The sequence below is a fragment of the Elgaria multicarinata genome, chromosome 4, assembly GCF_023053635.1.
Source record: "Elgaria multicarinata webbii isolate HBS135686 ecotype San Diego chromosome 4, rElgMul1.1.pri, whole genome shotgun sequence".
Lineage (NCBI taxonomy): Eukaryota > Metazoa > Chordata > Lepidosauria > Squamata > Anguidae > Elgaria > Elgaria multicarinata.
Genome location: NC_086174.1, coordinates 92,367,203 through 92,391,658, shown reverse-complemented (window position 1 = coordinate 92,391,658; position 24,456 = coordinate 92,367,203). Strand labels below are relative to the sequence as shown.

Genomic DNA, 24,456 nt, shown 5'->3' with positions numbered 1-24,456 from the left:
CTCAATGCACGTAGAAGCCCTGTTCAGGGTGGGTAGAATGGTCTACCCAGCCATTGAAACCAGAAATTCAAAGTATGTGTCTCTGTATTTAAATATATCTGTGCCTCTGCGTCCATACAGAACGATGGCTGACGTCGACTTGACTTAGATAGCGGAGGATTTGACTGAGTATTTCCTACCTCTATAACATATACCTCTTTTCTTACAGAGATAAAAATCAAAACATTATACACAGCCTGAGCTTCCGGTTTCCTTTCGGACGGCCCCATATTAGGGACAGGAGAATAACTCAAACTGAACGAACGTTGTAATCCTTTCCCCCCTCCCCCAATCTCTACAATGTCCTTTCATATTTTTGCACATTGTCTCAAATTAGAATCTCACGGGTCAATATAGTTGCACTGAGATTGTAATAAAGAGACGGAAATATGTGTACTTTTGTTTCTCATTCAGTTCGGAAAGCTCTTCACTTTTTCTATCTCTACACTCAAGTGTCAAACGGCGACGGAAATGACGGCACGACCCAGAGCTAAATTGTTCTCCTTCCGGCGCACACTTTTGATTGTCCCCACGTGGATCGGACGCTGCCGGGTATTCCGCTGAGATGGAGGCGCTAGACCGAGTAGTGTAAGTACGATATTTGGAGAGCGTTATAGGGCTTCTGTCTGCGTTTAAGCAACTATAAAACCCTTCCCTTTCGGGTTGTTACGGTATTTCTCTTGGGGCACAAAACAAGTATTGCGGTGCCTTAAGTTAAGTTAACTTAAGTTAACTTAACATCCAATGTTAAGTTAACATTGGATACAACCTTATCCAATGCGGATAAGGTTGCCCTATTATATTATTATTATTATTATTATTATTATTATTATTATTATTATTATTATTATTATTATTTCATTTCTAGGCTTCCCAATACCTTACGTTCTCTTGGTGGTTCTCAACCATTCACGAAAAAGCCCAGCCACAAAATTATACATTATACAACGTTACATAATACAACATTATAGTAAAGCATAGTCTTTAAAAAAGTACAAAATTTAAGGCAATTTTATCTGTATAAGACCCACTGAGTTCAGTGGGGTTTACTCCCAAGAAAATCTGCGTAGGGATGTGGCTTATTGTGGCATACACTTTCATAGGCTAACTTGAGCATCATTAGATATATGGGGTATTATCCTCATTTGGTAGGTACTGTCTGTGGCTATACACAGTCACCTTCTCCAATCTAACAGCCTCTAGATGTGTTGGACTACAAATCCTATCATCCCTAGCCAGCATGGGTATTGGATATAGTTCAACACATCTGGAGGGCATTAGGTTGGGGAAGGCTGCTCTACATTCGGAACACACCGCGCACACAGGTATAAAAAAATTAGTAGGTCTTTACTGCTAAATAACATGACTATGTTTTGACTGCAGCTTTTACTTTTGTTATGACAAAATCAATTTGTATCTGAAAAAGCCACATAAGAAACTGTTTTCTAGGTTAAGAAGAGCCCAATTAACTGGCAGCATGCTGTGAAGTTGCAAGACCTGTTAAGGAGTGTTTCTTAATAATAAGGCTTTGTGTAAAAGTTTAGAGTGCAGAAACAGTACATTGCCACTGTGACACTGCAACCCAGTTCAAATTTCAGACAAGACTCGAATCTACTGGATTCGACTCACAAAGTGTTATTACTCAGTTGGCAGATAACCAATTTGTGTGCGTACACACACACACACACGCACACACACAGGTATAAAGACTGGAGGAGTGGGAGCTCTGTAAACAGTTTATTAATAGACCATGAAATGCAATAATAACAATGTGACGATTCAATATAAATGTGTGTGTCCCGTCCCACCCACATGCTAGTTAAAAAGACACTGCTTGTTTATTTATTTATTTATTTTATTACATTTATATACCGCCCCACAGCCGAAGCTCTCTGGGCGGTTTACAACAATTAAAAATAGTAAACATTAAAAGTATACAAAATTTAAAAACCATCAAAAACATAAAAAACAGTATAAAAACAACAGTATCCATTTAAAAATTACAATTCTGGGGTCCATTAAAAACAAACTTAACGTTGTTAAATGCTGTTAAAATGCCTGGGAGAAGAGAAAAGTCTTGACCTGGCGCTGAAAAGATAACAATGTTGGCGCCAGGCGAGCCTCATCGGGAAGCTCATTCCACAGTCGGGGGGCAACCACTGAGAAGGCCCTCTCCCTTGTTGCCATCCTCCAAGCTTCCCTCGGAGTAGGCACTCGGAGGAGGACCTTAGATGTTGAGCGCAGTGTACGGGTAGGTTCATGTCGGGAGAGGCGTTCCATCAGGTATTGTGGTCCCAAGCCATGTAGGGCTTTATAGGTTAAAACCAGCACCTTGAATTGGGCTTGGAAAACATATAGGCAGCCTATGCAAGTGGGCCAGAATCTGTCTTATATGCTCAAACCTCCCTGTTCCAGCTATCAATCTGGACGCCGCATTTTTCTATCCATCCAGCCCTAAGGAGTTTTGGATGATTTCAGGTTTGGCCCATGCTTAATCCTTCTATATTCCAAACACTGCCAGTATACTTATTCCTGGAAGGTTTAGTAATAAAGTTGAAATGAGAAATTGTTTGGTGTTGCTGTCAAAGTAGAGGACCTTCAGCCTGGTTTTAGTTATGACGTGAATGTGTTGAGTGGTGGTGGGTGATGAGGGGAGATCTACGATCAGCCCTCCTCCTCTTTTGTGCTTTGTAGCTCTGACTGTGGGCATGGAAAAGGAGATCCACAGCTTCCTATAGTGCCTCAGATGCTGTCTAAGGGCCATAGGATTGCTCTCTTAGTTGTAAAGTTTGATGTTTCAGTAAACAAGGATGCAGACTGAGTGTAGAGGCAGTGGATTGTCATTGATACTGATATTAATCTAGCTCAAATTTCAGATGAGTAGTAATGTCAATCTGTTCCAAGACAAAGGCTGTGACAGAATAATTGACTTTGTTGTGATGTAACTCTGTGTGCAAGGACACATGTTGATTTTTTTTGTAGAAAAGTCTGTCTAAATTGAGTAATCTGTAATATTACATTCCTAGTCAGAAGTACTAAAAAGGCCTGTGGCACCTTAAAGATGAATTGATATGTGTAGGCAACTGCTGCTCAATAGATCATGCTGCAACAAATCAGGATACTGCTCTCTCTCTCTCTCTCTCTCTCTCTTTTCCAGTACAAATATGGAGCATTTCTGGTGGGGGGAGAAAAATAGTGCAGTTGGGAAGGAAACATTCCTTGACTCATACTGTAACTTAATTGCAAGGTACCAGGCACTTAATTGGCTTCTGCTTGAACAGGAAAGTAGTTTCTTATGTGGCTTTTCAACTGCAAAATTATTTTGGGGGAGGGTTCACATGAGGCGCTAACATTTTGCCCGAGGGCTGCATCCAGGTTCAGATATGGTACTAGGGCACACCCAATGTGCATGTGCACACACAGTTTCCCTGATATACTCATTTGCATGCACTCCTGCATGTGCACACAAACATGCATGTACATGCTCTTTCCCTGCATATATTTTATTTTATTTTATTCCATCTATTTTTCTCTTACATTTATTTTATTCCATGTTTATTTAATTTATCCCATCCCATCCTTTTTATAAATATCATTGCATTTCACACCTCTCTGTTGTTACTTTTTCTGAGAAAACAGCTGCACTTCACTCTGCCTCTTAATAGAATTGTGTTTGGTACTGAACTGGACAGAGGGCATCTCAAAGAGAATGTGTTTTATTTATTTATTTATTTATTACATTTATATACCGCCCCATAGCCGAAGCTCTCCGGGCAGTTTACAAAAGTTAAAAACAGTAAACATTTAAAAAGTATACAAAATTTAAAACCATCAAAAACATAAGAGTGTTATCACGGTTGTGTGCACATTTGCTTGGAAGTAAGGTCTATGGAACACAGTGAAGCTTCCTTCTGGGTAAATATACATAGGCTGGAGATACACATGATCACTTAGGCATTCGTTAATGATACAGGTTTTGATATTGACTGATTTTATAGTTAGTAGGGGAAATTTTGTTCTTTTAAAAAGGGGGTGGGGGCCACGCTAGCTGGGCTCTAACAATATTTGAAGGCCTCAAAGAGCTTTAAAAGCACTAAATAGTTAGTTGTAGTATTTTAGTTGTAGGATAGAATTTCATCAGCTAAATATCAAATGTATTTTGCTACAAAATGGTGTCTTTACAGATATGTTCAAATACTTTGTGAAAGCTAACTTTGTGTTTTAAAAATTCTTGTGGCAGAAAGCCCAAAACTAAGAGGGCCAAAAGGTTTCTTGAGAAAAGAGAGCCAAAGCTCACAGAAAATACCAAGAATGCTATGCTTATAAAAGGTGGAAATGCAAGTTCAACGGTAACTGAAGTGCTCAAAGACATTGTAAGTATGTCTGGAAATACATGTAGAAGTGGAATTACATTCTCTTGCAGCATGTGGAAATATGATGTAGGAATACATACTGGGAATAATCTCTCATGGGTGATGCATTCTCAGCACTGGGTCACTAGTAGATTGTGTTCCATGTTTTGGCCCACACTTCAGTTGTAGGGAAATGAATAGGATACACTTGCTCTCCATCAGTTACATGTTCATGTTATGAAACTTTCTTGTTAGCTGCGTGCCCCCATCTATAACACACATAATCATTAATAGTATTTTTAAAGGATTTCCTGAGATGTTCTCTTTCCAAGTGACGTCATTCCTGCTTCTCTCCATATAGTTGTCCTTGATATATCTGTCTGAACTTTATTTATTTGGATTTACATCCTGACCTATCCTGAGAGCTTAGGGTGACTTACAGCAGTATTTAACCATAATCCTTAAGGGTGCAATTCTATGCATGTTTAGACAGAAAAAAGTTCTACAACTCCCAGCATGCCCTAGCTCCCATGCTGGCTGAGGCATGTTGTGAGTTGTAGGACTTTTTTCTGTCTAAACATGCATAGGGTTGAATAAATTTATTACGGTCATTGACCAGAACCAATAACAACATTAATAACAAACAGACAATCACAAACACATACATCCAGCAGTTGCTGAGAAATTGTATCACACAATCAGAGGCTGCAATCGACGGTTAAAAGATTACGGCAAGTTATAGCAATTGCACAGAATTTGGCCACTTTATTCATAATATGTAGTGTCTTATCAGAGAGAAGCATGCATGTCTAAACATGCATATCTAAACATGCTTAGGGTTGCAGCCTAAAAGTGTGATAATAAAACCTAGCCATATAATTAGACCTAGGAGGAAAAGAATTGGAGGGGAGAGTAAATCACAATTTTAAAATATCGAGGAAAAGCCACTCCACATGGGGGAAAGAGTTCATTCATCACACATATGGGCTCTGAGCCTGTGCAGGCCTCTATTCAGGAAACATCTATAGCTGTGGGGGTTTTTTTTGGCAGGAAAGCATTACCATATTTCTTCGATTCTAAGACACCATCGATTATAAGACTCACACTAATTTCAGTACCACCAACAGAAAAAAAGCTTTGATTCTAAGAAATAATAAACGCACCCGTGAGTCTAAGACGCACCCCGTTTTTAGAGATGTTTATATGGGGAAAAAAGTGTGTCTTAGAATCGAAGAACTATGGTAGTTCTTCAAGGTTGTGTCTAATTGGTGATCGTCTGCTGATGGAAGGTTCTTTGATCCACTGGAGGATTCCGTCTGAAGAATGGGGAGGAGGCCATTTTTGCCGATTCTACCTGCCGCCCACACCACCTCCCACATCGTTCCATAGCACCCCCACAAGGTTCCAGAGCAGACTTCAGGGATGTGGAGAAGAATCCCGGATGATTGCTCCCCTCCTCATTCTGCTGACAGAAGCATTCACTGGATCAAAGAGCCTTCTATCAGTGGAGGGGCACCAGTTGAATACTACAACCTTCAGAACATGGGGAGGGGAACAGAAGACAGGGTAGCTCAAATGATCCAGGACCTGGCATGGTGTCAATGTTCCATGGCTGCTGTGTTTTGGGAGGGGTCAGTTGAGCTGTTTGACATATGACGGATCACCTCTGTGTCAGATGAGCATGTTTATGCTTCCCGTACTGTTGCAGCCTGCTTGTTCCTGGAAGCAGCAGGGGGATTAGCAGAGCTCCCTGATAGATCCATTACCAGAAACCTGTTAGGGAGCTAAGTACATGGTGATTTCCCAAAGGCTCTCATTAATCTAGCCTTTGTTTTATCTGTCTCTCATCTAAACAAACATGTTTCCCATGCATTTAAATTGATCTGTTGTAGAATGCTTCCCTGTTAAAAGGCTATCTCTCTAACTTTATTATATATTTTTTGTAGTATGCTCTGAAAAAGCCCTTCGCTGTTCTATATAAAAAGTAAGTGACATTTTCCTATGTTAATCAAATGTGATATGAGCATATGTGGCATTTGGCATCTTTTTAAGAGCAACTAATAGTATATATAAAGCATACCACCCACTTTATTGAGCATTATTCAGTTTAGCCATACTGTCAATGTGAAAAGTAGAATGCCTATAATGTAGTGGGAAAGAAGCAGGAGAGAGAGATTAAAACCTGATTGAGCTTCTGTGATTACGCATATTATTCTATGATCTGTCATCTATATCTGATCAGTTTAAATCCAGGTTGACTGCTGAGAGAATATCAAGTTTATGGTTTTATGACAAGGCTTAGCCAATAGTTCCCTTATTGAAGAGAGCAAGCTGCAATACACAAATATGGATATTACTACTATTGGTTATTTTATATTTTGTGTGGCTGTAGTCGTCCCCTGTCCCCCCCCAGTGCTATGGATCTTGGTTAATGCACAAAATTATCTAAGGGAGAACTACTTAATGCAGTGTGTACTTAACCTATCAAATTTCATTGGCGTAGGATATTATGATGGCTAGCTACTGGGGCATGGATGTTTATCAAAAGGATTACATTTATTTATGGTCAAGGATTTTGAGCTTTGATAGAAATAGAGTTTCATTGTCAGATGCTGGGGACAAACACCTTGCCAATGAATTGCCCAACAGTTGGTCACTGTTGGAGATGGTATGGTAGACTTGATGAGCCCTTGCTGTACTGTATCACTATGAAATGACGGTGTAGTTCTTGCACTGATGAGAAAAACAGGGGCATTTCAATGTAGTATGCCCAAAATTACAAAGAAAAGCTTGCAGGTTTGCCTTGCCAGGTATTCAAGGATCAAAAAAAGATTAAAATATTTTGTTCCCAACAGGAAAAATATTACAAGACCCTTTGAAGATCAAACCTCACTGGTAAGTAGAAAGGACATTTTTTCCCATTTGGAATAAGAGAGTCATCCTATTTACATGAGGCTAAAATAGCAAAACAAATAAGACTCAGAGGAGAAATTCCCAAAGTGATATGGTATTTAAATGTGCTGGTAGAGGATGCATTTCATGTTGGTCATGTTCAATGACACAGTAAGTCAACCTTCCCAACCTGATGCTCTCCAGATGTTTTGGGCTACATCTTGCATCTGCTCTAATCAGCATGGCCAATGTTCAGGGATGATGTGAGTTCTAGTCCAAAGCATCTGGAAGTCACCAAGTTGGGGAAGGCTGCTAAACCATAGTTTAGTGCATTGAGCCATTCATTCGCATGCTCTCCCCCATTTCTTCTTCCAGTGCAGCTGTGAATGACAGTTTGGATGTTTTTCTTCAAGCTTGTCATATTGTCCAAACCCTGAACTATGGTTAATCTTAAGTATGCTTTATTTAAACAAATCAGCTTCGCTCTTCAGATGCCATGTTTCTCACCTGCCCAAGGGTCTCTACTTCCCTTGCTCTGCTTCGTCCATTTTCTTCCGCTGCCCCTTACGCCTGGAACGCTCTTCCAGAACATTTGTGAACTACAAGTTCAATCGCAGCTTTTAAAGCTCAGCTAAAAACTTTTCTTTTTTCTAAAGCTTTTAAAACTTGATTTTGATCTGACTTTTATACTGTTAGTTTTACTCTACCCTGTGCCTGTTTGGTGCATTCTCTTCCCCTTCTTATTGTTTTATTACGATTTTATTAGAATGTAAGCCTATGCGGCAGGGTTTTGCTATTTTATTGTTTTACTCTGTACAGCACCAGTGCTATATAAATAAATAATAATAATAGTGGTTGAAGTTCAAACAAAATATAGTGAAGATTAACCACAGTTTGTCAGGTTCAGATGACACGACAAGCTACAGTTAATAATAAATGGAAGCGACTTGTCTTGGCTGTCTCAGAGGAGGTGGGGGCGAAACATATTTGCCTCAGGCTCTCTGCAGTTCACTCTCATGATGTCCATGGCTTAGCGTGCTGTCTAAACTGGACTTTTGAGTTGTCGTAAAACAATCATCTTTATTGAATACTCTCTGCCGGAGTATTCTTCCGTAATGTAGTTCTTCTTGTCTAGGCAAAGGTTGTTGTGGAGGAGACAGAAGATCCTTTAGGCTTCATTTCTTTAATATCTATTCCTGAATTTGTGATGATTTGGCAGATAGGATTAAGAACAGCTTCCATGCTGGATGAGGTTATACTGTGATTTGAAAGTCATGAAATATTTTGACTGAAAACTTGTTAGATGAGAATATGATTTTCAAAGGTCACTTTATGAGGGCTACATAGTGGGCCCTCAGCAATTGTGGATATCTCGCTTTCTAGTTTGCCCCATACAGAAAGCTCAAGCAAAAGACAAACAAGCAAGATCACATAAAATCTTCCCTCAGTTTTTCTGACATATATCCCTTTGTTAAGTGTGTTCCAAAAATAAAGTGCCTGAACTGGCAACCCCATCATTTTGCGGCTGCATTCCTTGAGGGTTGTGTCTGTGGACTTGGTTCTACTGGCTTTGGGATCTTAATGATATAGGGCGGGATACAAATGTTTTAAATAAAATAAATAAATAAATGTAGACTTTTAGGTGCTGTATAAGGTATTCTATGTTACTACTCTTTCGTTGATCACAAAAATAAAACTGCAGGCTGGTTGGTGCTTTCTGTCCAAAGTGCCCCATATAGTATTTGGCCCAGGCACGGGCTTTTCTCAACTCTCGCTTTCCAGAAGCAATCCCTAGGAAAAGCAGGGAGCCTTCTGGAGCATTGTCCCAAGCTCTGAGCTCTGTTCGAGAATGCAGCTGGAAAGAAAAATTGGCCATCCCCCACCTCATGTGCAGGCAAAGAAAAATTGGCCACCCCCACCTCACTTTGCATTTTGCTGTGAATTACAACAAAGTCTGTTTGGCCCCGGGTGTGAAACGGGGCTAGGGGTGCAAGGACCCCAATCCTAAAGCTCCACTTGCTGAGCTGATTTTCTAGATTTCCATCAGTTTCTCGCCTGCAAGCTTATAAATAAAATAATGTCTTAATTTTCCAGCAGGATCAATTACTTTTAATCTGAAGATAATCATAAGCAACTAATGGTGTCTTCTCCTTTGGCACGTGTAGTAGTGGCAAGGTTGTAGTGATGATCACCATTTTGATGACTTTTAAAGGGGTTTGGACGCATTCATAGAGGGGAAGGCTATGAATGGCTATTACTCCAGTATCAGGGGCAGGTGTACATGGGTGGGAAGGTGTTGTTGCACTCATGCCCTTCTTGTGGCTTCTTGGTCAACAGCTGGTTGGATGCTGTATGAACAGAATGCTGGACTAGAGGAGGACCCTTGTCTCATCCAGCATGGCTCTTCTTGTGTTCTTAAGGGCTAAGGCTGCTCAGTAGCAATGCGCTCTTCTGAAGAACTGGTGTTCAGTATCTAAAAGTGTGTTTTTTAAATGTGCTTTGCATGGCCTTCAACAAATTTAAAAACTGAGGTCTTTTATTAATAGGAGTTTTTTTCCAAGAAGTCTGACTGTTCTTTGTTCCTGTTTGGGTCACATAATAAGAAGAGGCCCAACAACCTGATAGTAGGTAAAGTGATTTCCCCCCCTATGGCCTGGGAGACGTGGATCAATAATGAGATCTATCTAAAGTGGGGATGAAATGACCTGTAACTTTCTATTAGATTCCTGAGAGCTTGAGTTTTAATTTTAAATTAAAAATTTAACACATGTGTTTGGGGAAAAGCAGTGGCAACAGGTTTGAAAAGTTCAGAGACAAGAATTAGGTTTTTCAAGTGTCATCATTCTAAGTACATCTTATTACTGTGCCTTGAATAGGAGGAGTTAACTCTACTAGAGCTCTTGGTCACTCTTTAGTCTTATTCCTTTCTTTCCTATGCGTTGATCCAACAGACAAGTGGGATTGTAGCAGTTGGTTTTGCCCTTTGGCATGTATAGGTTTAGTTAAATAGGTCTGTACTTGCAATCAGAAACTGTGTTTATACACATATGGAGTCTGTTCTTTCCATCAGCTGAATGCATGGGGGGTAGGGGAAGGAGTAATAGATGCCGGGACAAGGTCAGCCAGAACAATCACTCTTCCCACTACACCAGGGATGCAGAATATCTGGCCTGCAGGGAACCCCAATCCAGCCCATGCTGCCTCTTGGGGTTCCTCCAGGGTGCAGGGTTTAGGCTCCAATCCCTGCCCCCAGGAGGAATCCCCATTGGAGGGCATCTGCCCCATCTTGCTAACAGTGGAGATTTCCCTGCTGACATGAAATAGCAGTGGGAATGAGGCATGTTGGGTGAGTCCCAGTGCCCCACATCTCCATTGCTATCTGGTCATAGCAGGGATGAGAGGTGTCGGCTGTTGGGACTCACCCCTCAAACCTGCTGTCACACCCCTGACATCATCTGGCTTGCTGTGGGCCTTGTGGGGGGACCAATCCAGCACCCCAGCAGGAAACATTTCTGCACTCCTGCTCCATACATTCAGTCAATGGTAGTGAAAATGAGAATAGGGCTCTAGGTTGATGGATTTGGCTAGTGACGGGAACAGCTGACATAATTTCCTGTAGCTATTTACTTCTGATTTGCACAGTAGTTTAACACTTTGTTAATGTTCGCCCTCACAACAATCTTGTGGGGAACTGAAGCTGAATTAGTGACTTGACCAAGGCTATGCATCTGAGTTGGTGGCAGAGATAACGAAAGTCTGCCTGCTCTCATTCTCAGACTTCCCAGCAGTCCATGATGTACAGTCGTGTGAAAAAGAAAGTACATCTTCTTGGAATTGTATGACTTTACATATCAGGACATAATAACAATAGCAGGTCTAAAAATTAGGTAAATACAACCTCAGATGAACAACAACACATGACATATTACACCGTGTCATGATTTATTTAACAGAAATAAAGCCAAAATGGAGAAGCCATGTGTGAAAAAGTAAGTACACCCTTACTGCTTCCATAGGAATTAAGATGCTAAGTAGCAGACAGGTGCTGCTAATCAAATGCCCGTGATTAATTGATCATCAGCAAGTATGACCACCTCTATAAAATCCAAAGTTTTTTCAGTTAGCTGGTCTGGAGCATCCAGGTGTGTGTTAACACAATGCCAAGGAGGAAAGACATCAGCAATGATCTTAGAGAAGCAATTGCTGCTACCCATCAATCTTGGAAGGGTTATAAGTCCATTTCCAAACAATTTAAAGTCCATCATTCTACAATGAGAAAGATGATTCAAAAGTGGAAAACATTCAAGACAGTTGCCAATCTTCCCAGGAGAGGACGTCCCAGCAAAATCACCCCAAGGTCAGACCGTGCAATGCTCAGAGAAATTGCAAAAAACCCAAGGGTTACATCTCAGACTCTACAGGCCTCAGTGAGCATGTTAAATGTTAAAGTTCATGATAGTGCAATTAGAAAAAAACTGAACAAGTATGGTTTGTTTGGAAGGGTTGCCAGGAGAAAGCCTCTTCTCTCTAAAAAGAACGTGGCAGCACGGCTTAGGTTTGCAAAGTTGCATCTGAACAAACCACAAGACTTCTGGAACAATGTCCTTTGGACAGACGAGACCCAAGTGGAGATGTTTGGCCATAATGCACAGCGCCACGTTTGGCGAAAACCAAACACAGCATATCAGCACAAACACCTCATGATTTTGGCTTGTTTTGCAGCCACAGGACCTGGGAACCTTGCAGTCGACCATGAACTCCTCTGTATACCAAAGTATTCTAGAGTCAAATGTGAGGCCATCTGTCTGACAGCTAAAGCTTGGCCGAAATTGGGTCATGCAGCAGGACAATGATCCCAAGCACACCAGCAAATCTACAACAGAATGGCTGAAAAAGAAAAGAATCAAGGTGTTGCAATGGCCCAGTCAAAGTCCAGACCTCAACCCGATTGAAATGTTGTGGCGGGACCTTAAGAGAGCTGTGCATAAACAAATTCCCTCAAACCTCAATGAACTGAAGCAACATTGTAAAGAAGAGTGCCCAAAATTTCTCCACAACGATGTGAGAGACTGATAAAGTCATACAGAAAATGATTACTTCAAGTTATTGCTGCTAAAGATGGTTCTACAAGCTATTGAATCAGAAGGTGTACTTACTTTTTCACATATGGCTTCTCCATTTTGGCTTTATTTCTGTTAAATAAATCATGACACGGTGTAATATGTCATGTGTTGTTGTTCATCTGAGGTTGTATTGACCTAATTTTTAGACCTGCTAAGGAACAGATGGTTGTTGTTATGTCCTGATATGTAAAATCATACAATTCCAAGAGGGTGTACTTCCTTTTTCACATGACTGTATGTGGCGTCAGCTACAACTGCTCAACTGTTGCCTCGCCACATCTGTACCCATGCAAATTGTGTTCTTTAAATGTACCATAAATGAGGCATGTTAGCAGTAACCCCGCTGCACATTTGTTTCCAATGTGCAATTCTGTGCTGAACATACCTGATTGAGGACAAAATGTGGTTAATTTTTTCTTTTCTCTTGTTTGGTAGGTCGCATGTATGATTATCATGTTTTGGATATGGTTGAATTGGGCATTGAGAAGTTTGTTGCCCTCAAAGATGTCAAGGTAAGATTCTGTTAAACCCCACCAGCTTGTCAGTGGAAATACTAATTGATTGCTGGCTGCATATCTTCACAAATGGGTTGGGAGAGGAGGATATCATAGAAGTGCCTCTTACTAGGCATTATTTATGTATTAAATCATTCTATAGGGCCCTTCAATTTCAAACCTCCAGGGCATTTTATGAAAAACATGCACGGTAAAAACAATAAAAAGCAGGACTAAATCACAGCAGGGTTGAAGGCCTGGGGAAATAGAAAGGTCTTTGTATGGCACGAAGTGTGCAAACATAACCTATAGCAGCCTTTCCCAACCTTGGGCCCTCCACATGTGTTGAACCTGCAACACATCTGGAGGCCTCCAGATTCACTGTCATCTAGTTTTGGAGTAGAGGGATTGTTTTTCTATATGCAGGAGCATTCAGTTGGGCGAGTCTTCAGTCCAACATGGATCAGTCGATGCAGAGTCATCACAACAAAAAATGACCTAATCCTATGACTGTGTTGAGTTGGGTTCTGGTGACAGTTTATTTATGGAAAATGGATGCAGAATAGATACATGCAAAGGAAGTTAGGACCTCCTTCCAGCTAATCAAGCTCTCATACCTGAGTGTCTGTCGGGGCCCCAACAATAGACAGAAGCCATCCTTTTGAGCCCCAGCAGGTTCTCCGAGCCATTTGTGCAGTTCCTCCTAAAGCAAGGCCCAAGCATGAAGCCTGTGCATTAGATCTTTATAGGCTTCCCTGCTAGATGCCTGGCCCTCTCTCAGGAGCTGACAGGCTACATCCCTCCCCACTCTCAGAAGAAGCGGGGGTGGGGGTTTCCTCTTGCAGGTTCCCAAATTATCTCAGCTTGGGAAACTAATTGCCTGGTTAAGAGTGAAAACCTCCCAGCTCATTCTGAGGTAAGACTCTGTGAGAAAAGGATGACATAACTATGAGAGGCCTGCCCAGGGAATGAGGCCTGCTCTTGTCAGATAAGGCCTGCTAAAACCTCTTCTCTGTGTTAGGCTACACAGGTCTCTTAGCAGCATTTTGGAACTCTGTGAAGTCCATATTTCGGCTCATTAACAAACCCACTACATTCCACCCCTGGGACTTAAAATGCAGCTGTCTACTAAGCAGTGAATGCAAAGAACAGAGCAATATAGTTTACGAAACTTTTACCAAACAAATCAGATCATTAGAAGACACACAGACACTTTCTTCTTCTTTTAGAAGGAGAAAAAAAGGGCTTTGCATTCTGGGATCCTTATCAGTTAAGAAAGTGCCAAGCAACTACTGTCTATCTTTTAATCTTTTAAAATCTATAATAGAACAGCAAGTGCCCTGAAGGAACAAAACCCATGTTGATATTTGCTGGTGATGCTTTTGACATCAGTGAAGAACACAGAAGATTAAAAAGCCTTCTGATTGGTAAGCCTTTTGAGTTTACACATTTGTGTAGGGGAGCACTTGCAATACAGAATCTTGTACATCTTTGGGTTGGGATTTAGCCATCTTCTGGGAGGATTAAAAGGTCATTGGGATGTGGTTTGTAAAGTTATGTCAATCATGATGACATCCTATATTAAATGCTCATTCGTATTACATGTTCAGTCTTATCTTTTGGTCCAGAAGGTTGTGAGGTTTGGGTGGTTTTTTTTGTTTTTGCTTGTGTGTATGTGTGAGAGGAATTGGCTAAAATGACATCTCTACCCTAAGAGGAATAAATAGATTTCCAGACAGAAACAGATGTGACCCAAGATAAAGATCAGGGGCCAGTTGATGGTCTGAGAACACAGATGTTCTAGCATTACTGAAGTTCAGATGTTGATCATCAATCTGGGGACCACATATCAAACTGGTCTGTCTGTCTCTCTGCATCTGTGTGTTTTTGTGTGTGTTTTTAAAATGAAACCTAATTTTTTTAATGAATAAATGTGAAGCATCTATTTGATTAAATGCAATTCCATCTGCTCTCAAACACACACTGGAAGCCAAGACACAATGACAAATGTACCCAATTCTGGTGGTGGTTATGCAGTTTTGATGTCACAGGCAAGTAGATGGATGAGCCAGCATCACACACACACACCAACTGGAATGGGAAATTGTTTCCTTTTACAAAGAGTGTGGAGATTTGGTGTGGAATGTGGATGTAAAAGCCTGAATCATCTCAAGCTGTTCACACTTTTTCCTTTCTACTATACTCTTATTTTGATTACTTCTGTACTTAAAACTTTTGATGCAGTGTGTCTAATAATATGCAGTAACCTGGAGAAATGTCCATGCCCTGGAGCTTTGTTGCCTGTTAACATGCCTGTATCACGGGCATTGTAGAAAAATCTCATTTTCTCACCCGTGAGCTGTAGTCAAATGTATACTCAGGTAGATTATTGAATGTATGCCGTTAAAAGAAATACAAAGGCAAAGCAAGCAATAGGTAGAAAAAAACAGTCTGCCAGGTAATGATTAATGAAAGGTGAACTAATGCCATCAGGTACACTGCCTTTTCCGTAGTTGCACCTGCTGTGGAAGTGCTGTTTACCTGATCAGTGAAAAAATATTTTCTTTTGGCTATCTGATAATTGCTTAAAAAGAGTCACTGCCTTTTAAATATGCCAATCTGTTTTAGCCCAGGGAAATATCAAAGCATCAAATAAACTCTGTTGCCAGAGCTATGTGACGACATCAGTGCTCTTAGTAAACTACTAGGTTTCTGTTGGCTTGCAAACCATAAGCTGGGTTTGATGTTTGCCTATTTGAGCAAGTCATGTGGTATTGCTGTTGAAAGAGCACGGGACTGGGAAAATGAGGTCTTGTATGGATTTTGATTTAACAATGATCTTGTTGATGTAGACCTATGGAATCATGCTAGTTAAATATGAGGTGCCAAAACATTGGGAAATTATCTTTCAAAAGCTATCAACTTTATGATCTGATTTGCATGTCAGGACAGCCCATACTACGCCATTACATGTGAACCTGGAAGTATGGGTTAACTGGGTTTGTTTGGTTGTAAACTCTATGTTGTTGAAACCATGGGTTGTCATTGCATGCAGAGCCAGAACTGTGGATAGTTCATGGGTTGTTTCACAAGGCTACAGAGGTAGCAAGCAAAAATGGTAACAAAAATCCACCAAATGCTCTACATGCCAGTACTACAGTGCCGTAAAGGCTTTTGGGATACAGGAATGGAGCAGGCAGAGGGGGCAGAAGTAACAAGCCATGGTTTAATTATTGTCATTACATGTGAACCAGGTCAGAATCTTAGTCATATCCTGAGATAGATTAACACTCCAATGTCAAGAAAATATTTTCTTCTGCTTTCTTCATTTGGAGGTCTCGTAATTCAGACAGAAGCATGTGAGAATGTATCAAATTGATCAATGGTATATGTGCATGTTCAATCTGTTTTGGCTGAAAGTCTGAGGAAAGGGCATTGAGAGAAATATACTTGGAATGTGAATCTGAAAATGAAGCTAAAAGAGAACTGAACCTTGTGCAGTCTGGTAGTTCTCTAGTTTAAGTATTGATTCTTGTTTTTATTAACATGCCTTGTACTCTAGTTCAAGGCCATGTTGCTTTTGTGTTCTTGGCTTATGGTACAGTTCAGATCTTTGCGTGTATTTCATTTGCAAGTCGTAGTTCTGGTGTGACAGTGTCAAAATCTTTCCCAGGTCATTGACCCTCTCCCCCACCCCCCCGGACTGCAGCACAAGTAGCATTGCTAGAACATGCTCTAAGTCATAAATAAAATGCACAGTTGTAAAGCTTGTTTATATGATCAAATAAAAACAAAAGAAGCTGTGTCAATCCATAAGAGAAACTCAAAATTCCACAGTGGATTTGTTTATTTTTTCTGTGTTTTGGGCAAAGACACAGGAACCTAAAACTGGAAGAAGATGATTTTCTGCCAACTAGAAATAGGATTTTGAGGGTTACATTTCTTCCAACCACACCAAGTAATGCTACCAAATTTTGCTTCCGTTCATTCTTTTACCTGGTATGCCACCTAAAACCTCCTACTTTGCTAATATAAAACAACCATGCTTCTCTTTCTATACCTAACAAAGAACATGTGTTTGCTTAATGTTCAGACACAGATTTGTTATTTTCAAAACTGTGGAATCCGTCTTTGGACGTTTCCAGCAATCCTAGGTGTGTCTTGAAACCTGCTTAATACTTAGAAGGCTGAGAGTGAAATTGGCTTGTGAACTCCCTCATGTGAATCAAGGACGCTGTGCTGCTCTATCTCTGTTAGAATGGGAGATGAGTAATTAGGCCTTAACAACCACATCTTGTGCTGGACTATGTTTCTAATTGGGAAGTCTAGATGATAATTAAGCTATTGCCTCACATTTCCATGCTTGGAAATATTTAGAAAGACTTATATTTGGCAGAAGACTTGGGGGAAAGGAGGGATTCAGCCTCAGGAGCGTAGTGCTCTTGGTCTCTCAGTGGAGCCCACAACGGGACAGCTTTTGGTGGAGAGCTGGAGGCATGTTAGCCTCAATTCCAGGTGTTGGGCAAGGAGGGAGGGAGGTGGAGGAAGAGGGATGGGGAGAGGGCGAGGGGGCTTTGCAGACAATTCTTTCTTCATGCCTGCAATACAATCACTTACCATTTCTTAATAGTTTAATGTTAAATGAATGCATAAGATGTAGGTCTGAAAAAAATTAAAGCATGAACTGCAAATCCAATGTTTAACAGATTAGAAAATTTAAATATAATCTCTTTTAATATAAATGGCCTGGAAGCTCCGTCTAAATGTTATAGAATACCTACTAGAACTTAGTCCAATTAAGTCTGCCATCTTCTTCTGTACTCCATCTTAATTAAGTCTGTGACCTTGTGGCTTCAACATCATGCCAGACTTTTTGTTTTGTTTTCCTTCCAACCACCCCTTTGTTTAACATCCAGCCTGATGAAGCTTTCTGGAAAGCTCAACAGCTTTCTCACTGTTGTTTAACATTTTGGTTGGTCCTAGTGAAGGTAGTGCCCAGCTGTGGGTTTTGGATTTCTTCTTTGGTCAGGACATACTTCACATTGTTTCAGAAGCTGTTGGTTCAGGGTTGTTGTTCTGAACTAAAAGTACCCATGGATAAGAAATTGGGCATGTTTGCGTCACACTCACTATCTTGAGTTTGTGGCAGTTCTGTTTGCAAGCAACTCTGCACTGTCCCTACCTCACGTGCCATATAGAGAACTTCTCTGAATTCTAGTCAAATTTTGTTTGAGTTCTATCTCACTATAATACTTTTTCACCAATGCCCACCAAAACAAGCTAACAAGTCAATACGGCTAAAACAAGCTAGAATTTCATTTTCAAATGGAAAACTGTCTTAAAATGTACACACCAAAGTTCACTGGGATATCCCAGTGCTCAAGATGAGATCTCATGAACAGTGGATTGGATTCAGACTTCCCTTCCACACCCAGAAGATTTTCTTCTGTTGGCAGAAGGAACCGGAATCCAGCAGAGGTTCCTAGCTGGAGGAAGGTGGTAGGGTAGTGATTTCCACTTGCTCCAGCATGAGCAGAATTCCACTAGCTTCAACCCAGTGCACTTCTCAGTTCAATCCATAGTGTGTTGCTTCTTTGTGTCTTGACAATGAGGGCAGAGGTGAGCTGGTGTTACACATTGCCATAGGCAAACCCTTATCATGATGGAGCTCTTCAAATTAATTATGTCTACTAGTTGATTTACAGTTAACAATATCTATACATTAGCACAGGAGTATTGACTGTTCTGTACTATTAACCTTGTATTGGACTCAGATAAATCCCAACTAAATTAGGGGTGATGGCTCCAATTTGACATTTAAAAAACCACAATGGCTGTGTTCAGACATCACTTTAGTCCATGATGGCTTAATAAATTAGACACGGTAGCTTATTTTAGGATTAGTCCATTATTATTATTATTATTATCAACACACGACCAAGCAGAGTGGCTTATTTTTCTTGAGAATCTTTGGTTTGTTGTTGGGTTGTTTAGAATCGTTAACAAGCTACCATGCGGAAAATGTCCTGGGTTCAGACAACACGCTAACCCATGTTTCACCTCAACCGTTGAGTGGTTGAACCACTGAGTGTGAACCGCCCAGAGAGCTTCGGCTATTGGGCGGTATAAAAATGTAATAAATAAATAAATAAATTAATTAACATGTTGTGTGAACAGCTCTGACCTCTCTTGTGGCCGTGGAGAAAATGTTTTTAAAATTTAGCAAAGGTAAGCCAAGTTTTAAAAGTACCGTATTTTCCAGCGTATAAGACTACTGGGCGTATAAGACGACCCCCAACTTTTGAGAAGATTTTCCTGGGTTAAAAAGTCATCTTATACTGGGCGTATAAGACGACCCCTAACTTTTGAGAAGATTTTCCTGGGTTAAAAAGTAGTCTTATATGCCAGAAAATATTCCACCCCTAAAACTACCCCCACCAATTCCAGCGCTGTTTTGGCTGCTGAAACTTCACTGTTTGGGGACAACATGATTTCACCAGGGATATTTTGGTCCAGTGGCTTTAAAATAAAGTTATTCTCATAATAGTTTGATTGATTGATTGATTGATTACATTTATATACCGCCCCATAGCTGAAGCTCTCTGGGCGGTTTATAAAATCCTGCCGGTTGCCAGGATTTCGTTTCTGGTTGCCCATATCTAGAAAAGGCTCTTTCTCTTTTTTCTCCTCTTAGATTTCTTCCGAGGCCCTGTTGTTCCCAGTGTTCGCCTAGCAGGTTTAGAACATGTTCTTCATTTCACGGCTGTGGATGAAAAAGTCTATATGAGAAGTTACAAGTAAGTCTCTGATATTTTGTTGTGTGCCACTATATGCAGTAGTAATAAGCTTACACAAAATTAAGTTGTGAGAAGTGCTTTCATAGGATTTGATTAGTGTGTTGCCTAGTTTTAAATAAATGTTAATATATTTTATTGCGCTTTCTTCTTTTTTTCTTTGAAACAATTCACATAGGAGAATGGAGAGCTGCAGGTGAAGACGAGTTGATTTGTGATCATAAATGCACATCAGTTCTCATTTATATCAGAGCTATTTATTGTATAGTGCTTTGCTCAACTGAGAAGGGCAGTTTCAATGATCGTGTAACTTGGCAGAGGAAAAAAAGTATGCATCAGGCATACATGTCAGGATATGCTAACTGAATGTCCAAATAGATGTCTGGGAACTGCTGTCTGTTGTAGGTTGTACACATGCATATTAAAAAGGCAGTAAGGTCCTCTTTCCACTGGAGAATCAGTGGCGTGACTTGATCTTACCGTTTTGAAGAATAAATCTTTTTGCTACCTTGAATACTTTCAAAATCCACTTCAGTTGGGCCCAACAGGGCCTCTAATAAGTTGTAGAGCGCAGAGGTATACAAATTATACAGCTTTAAGTATGTGGTAGAGAAATGGTTTGTGGTCTAACCCTATCTTCAGTGTACTTTAACTTCTGCAACGTAATCAGTGGCTTGCCTCATGACAGATATCCCCCATACAGTGCAAATGGTTCAGGTTCTTACTATGCCACAGACACCCTCTTCCTTAATTTGCCAGAGGAACTATTTGGTGGAGCAGGGCCACTCCTCTAGCCTTAGGGTGCAATGTAATTGGGCAGGCTGACCCAAATATCCTGTGCCACTTGGTCGTGCCCAAAACCTTTGGCACAGCAATCCTTCAGTTTGTTTTGGCTTTGCTTAATATTCATACACCAGTGTTGCTAACCCGGTCACACGTGGCATCAGACATTTGTGCCGTACTCTTTGAGATGGACAGTTTGGGCTGTGAATAAGTCACGTTGAACTATCAGAATCATAGTAGCTGTATTACTCCCACAAAAAAGAGTATGTATGACATTCTGCCAGGTTGGAACCAATCTACGCATTCAGGAAACGCACACAGTCCAATCATGTTGGGATCATATCACCAAAACGCAGGTGGAGGATTACTGCAAAGCATGGACTCTAAATACTTGCTGAGACATTTGGATGAGAAAGCCACTTCTTTTTTCTTCTTTTTAAGAGTATTGTTGAAAAAGTCTGGTTGCAAAATACCAAGGATTGAACTTGAAGATATGGGGCCCTCGCTTGACTTGGTGATGAGGAGGACACATTTGGCATCAAATGATCTTTATAAGTTATCTCTAAAGCAGCCTAAAGCTCTCAAGGTATGCAAGCAAATCTTTACACTTTTGAAAGCTTTTCTGTAATAAAAAAGTGTATAGATTCTTCGATCCTGTTCAGACAACATGCTAGGCCATGGTGGTTAAGCATTTTGAGCTAAATATGGCTTAGCGTGTCGAGTGAACCATGACTTAGCATGTCATGTGAGCCATTCCTAACTATAGTGGCTACATAACCACGATTTAAACATGGTCACTAACCGTTTGCTGCAAAAACATTAGTGGCCTAACCATGGCTTAGTGTGTCGTTTGAACAGGTCCTTCATCTTCTAAATTCTCAAATGGAAAGACCGATGTAATATCCAACCATTTCTCCATGCGCTATTAACAAACCATACAGTCCCTTCAGTTCATCCATTAATTTATGCCATGTCCCATTTTTATTACTGTCTTTTATGTTAGTTTTTTTTAGATTCCTTGTCGTCAGGTATATTTTGAATCTGCTTAGTATTGATAGGTCCACAATTCAATCTGTGCTTTTTTTGAGCAGGGGGATGCTAGCTTAATTTGGAGGGTCACTGTTGCTAGTCATACTTATTGCCACTGCTGTTTTATGGGGATATGGATGGATTTAGGTGACAGAATAATTGCTGAACTTACATGATGACAGGCCTTTTCCTGCAATCTCCAAATCACTGTTTCTGGAGTTTCCCCCCAAATTAGACCTTATCCATGGATGGATCTTAAGTGTAGTTCTCCAGAGTTGATGGTTTGTGGATTACTACATTTATTTCTACCAGATCAAGATTTTATCCTCAATGTGAATTTTGATGCAGTTGATTTAAAATAGTAATGGGTACAGATTTTCTAGGGGCTATTACTGAGGGACTGTGTTGTTGTGCAAATACTAGTTGTCATTCTAGAGAAACAAATTGCATTTTCTTATATTTCTAGCCAAAGAAGAAGAAAAATATCTCTCATGATGTCTTTGGCACAAAATATGGACGGATCCACATGCAGAAACAGGATCTGGATAAATTGCAGACTAGGAAAATGAAAGGTTTAAAGAAAAGGCCAGCTGAAAAGAAGACTGACAATGGAGAGAGTCCAAAGAAACCAAATTTGGGGTGATAGGCTGGGACTGGACTGAGTGTTTGAGTTGGCTGATTTTTAACTTATATAAATGCAATATATTTCTGAAATTTATTTTGATTTAAGTTTTCAAGCAAATTGTACTTCTTTGCCATTCCCAGCAGTTGGGATATTTTTAAAGGGAGGAAAATATGGGTTGCTTCATTGTTTCATTTGAACAAGTTTCCTCTGGAATAGTTGCTTCTATTATGGCTTCCAGCCATTCTTGCTCCCTTCATTTTCTCTTCAAGTTATTGTCATTACCTTTTCAGAATATGATGTTGATCTTTTTTTTCTTCTTCTTTTTTTAAATCACAATATGTTCACTGACCGGAAATATGTTTGTACTCTGGATATTTTTTAAAAAAATAAACTTATCAGATAAAAAACCGTGGCCTATTTTTTTAGGGGGAAATGCAAGTACAACAGCTTGTTTTACAGGATCAAGGAGGTAGAGCAGATTGTCTCAAGAATGAAGTAAGAAATAGTTTATAAATAAGGAATTCCAGGTTTTCTTGGTTTTCTATTCTTTCAGTTCATGGTGGCTATTTTCAAGCTAGGTCTGTTCTCTGCCTGCTTTTGCTATTGTTTGCATGATAACCTGGTTGAAACTAATCAAATTTAGAGCCCCATATTTATAGCAATAAGTCATCCCTTTCAATGGGAAAAATCAATGTAAGAAAGTTTTAAGTCATCGCTATGTTATAAGCTTATACACACCAGTTGCTGGGGAACGTGGGTGGGAGGGTGCTGTTGCACCCATGTCCTGCTTGTTGCTTCCTGGTTGGCAGCTGGTTGGCCATTGTATGAATGGAGTGCTGGACTATAGATGGACCCTCAATCTGATCCAGCATGGCTTTTCTTATCTTTTTACCTTGGGAAATTTGATAATATCAATACCTGTAAAAACAAGAAGTCTAAGTGACTATCTCTTCCTCTTCACATTTCTTTGCACTGCCTAATTTTCCACTCCACCCACCTGCCCTCTCCTTTGGTGAGCTGCACAGTTTCCGAATGCACATCAGTTTGCACATCTTGCTTTTGGAAAAGGCAACAGTTGAACTTGTTGCATTACAGTGGAGGACACTTGTGAAGCACTTGTGCTTCTTCCCTGTGTATTTAGAACACCATGAGCCCTTAGTGAATGCTATCAGGTTACACGTCTATATATAGTGAATTTGTGGTTATGGTTCTGTGTTCCTGTTATATCTGTGTATTTATGGTGAGTATTTCTGTAGTGAGAGAGAGGAGTGACAGGAAGAATGGTGATTTGCATATGTGTGATGATTGGCTGAGTGAGTGAAAGGGGGTTGAAATGTGTGTGCTATATAAACTGCTCAGTTGAGACAGGTACTACGAATGAGGGGTAAGATCTGAGGATTTGTGTTGAGACAGGGACAGGGATATAGATAGGATTTTAAGATTGAGAACTGAGAGAGGAAGATTTGTGGAGACTGGTGAAGTGATTGTTCAAGAGTGTGGTCTAGAGTACTGTGTATGACAGAAAATATTGATAGAGCCATTAAGAGTTACTTGTTTATTATTCACCAACGTATTACTGAAATGAATAAAGCTTTCCTTGTTTATGAAATCTTACACCTCCTGCACTTGGCTACATAGGATGGGAGTTAATAAAGGGAACAGTATAAAGTTATATGGGGAAAAGGGCAGGCCTGAGCCTTAAAGGTTCTGGTGGCAATGAAACCTAGTGTGTGAGAGACAAGGTGTTTCCTGCTGGAAGTGAGAAAGGCCTTAGAGAAGGGCAATTCTTACTAGGAGAAGGCAGGAATGCCACAAAGGCTTTGTGTACTACATGTACAATGCTGGACAAAAGTCATAGATCATGTATAGCTATGAGTAAAAAGTGCAACTCCTGCACATGTTGTTGTTGTTATTATTATTTATTTATTTATTTATTTATTTATGGGGAACAACATTAGAACAGGAATCAATACATCTCAAAAATTCTTGATTTAACATTGATCTGGATAGGCCTGCCGGAAAAGGCTAGTCTTTAAAGCTGCCTTAAAATCGCACAGAGAATTAATTTTACGAATCTCCTCCGGCAGGCCATTCCACAATCTGGGGGCGACAGAAGAAAAGGTCCTCTGGTTGACAGCTGGTTGGTCATTTTATGAATAGAGTGCTGGACACTAGATGGACCCTCAGTCTGATCCAGCATGGCTTTTCTTATCTTTTTACCATGGGAAATGTGATAATATCAATAGCTGTAAAAACAAGAAGTGACTATGTGGAAAGTGATTTTTTTTTTTTTTTGTGGAAAAGATTCCTGCATTTCTTAAATTC

General features: G+C 40.2%; 1 protein-coding gene across 1 annotated transcript; it reads left to right on the top strand.

Annotated features, from left to right (window-relative positions):
* Positions 1-551: 551 nt before the first annotated feature.
* On the top strand, positions 552-22,544 carry RPF2 (ribosome production factor 2 homolog). Its single transcript, XM_063125745.1, has 10 exons — positions 552-627; positions 4,280-4,412; positions 6,338-6,375; positions 7,247-7,286; positions 9,830-9,911; positions 12,842-12,918; positions 14,228-14,327; positions 19,595-19,697; positions 20,919-21,063; positions 21,973-22,544. The coding sequence occupies exons 1-10, from the start codon at positions 605-607 to the stop codon at positions 22,147-22,149; spliced, it is 918 nt and encodes a 305-aa protein (XP_062981815.1). The 5' UTR covers positions 552-604; the 3' UTR covers positions 22,150-22,544.
* Positions 22,545-24,456: the final 1,912 nt, after the last annotated feature.

Coding starts and splice junctions, on each gene's coding strand:
- RPF2 (XM_063125745.1), top strand. CDS start 605: ATGGAGGCGCTAGACCGAGTAGT. Junction 6,376..7,246: donor TTCGCTGTTCTATATAAAAA/GTAAGTGACATT, acceptor TGTTCCCAACAG/GAAAAATATTACAAGACCCT. Junction 21,064..21,972: donor AGCAGCCTAAAGCTCTCAAG/GTATGCAAGCAA, acceptor TTATATTTCTAG/CCAAAGAAGAAGAAAAATAT.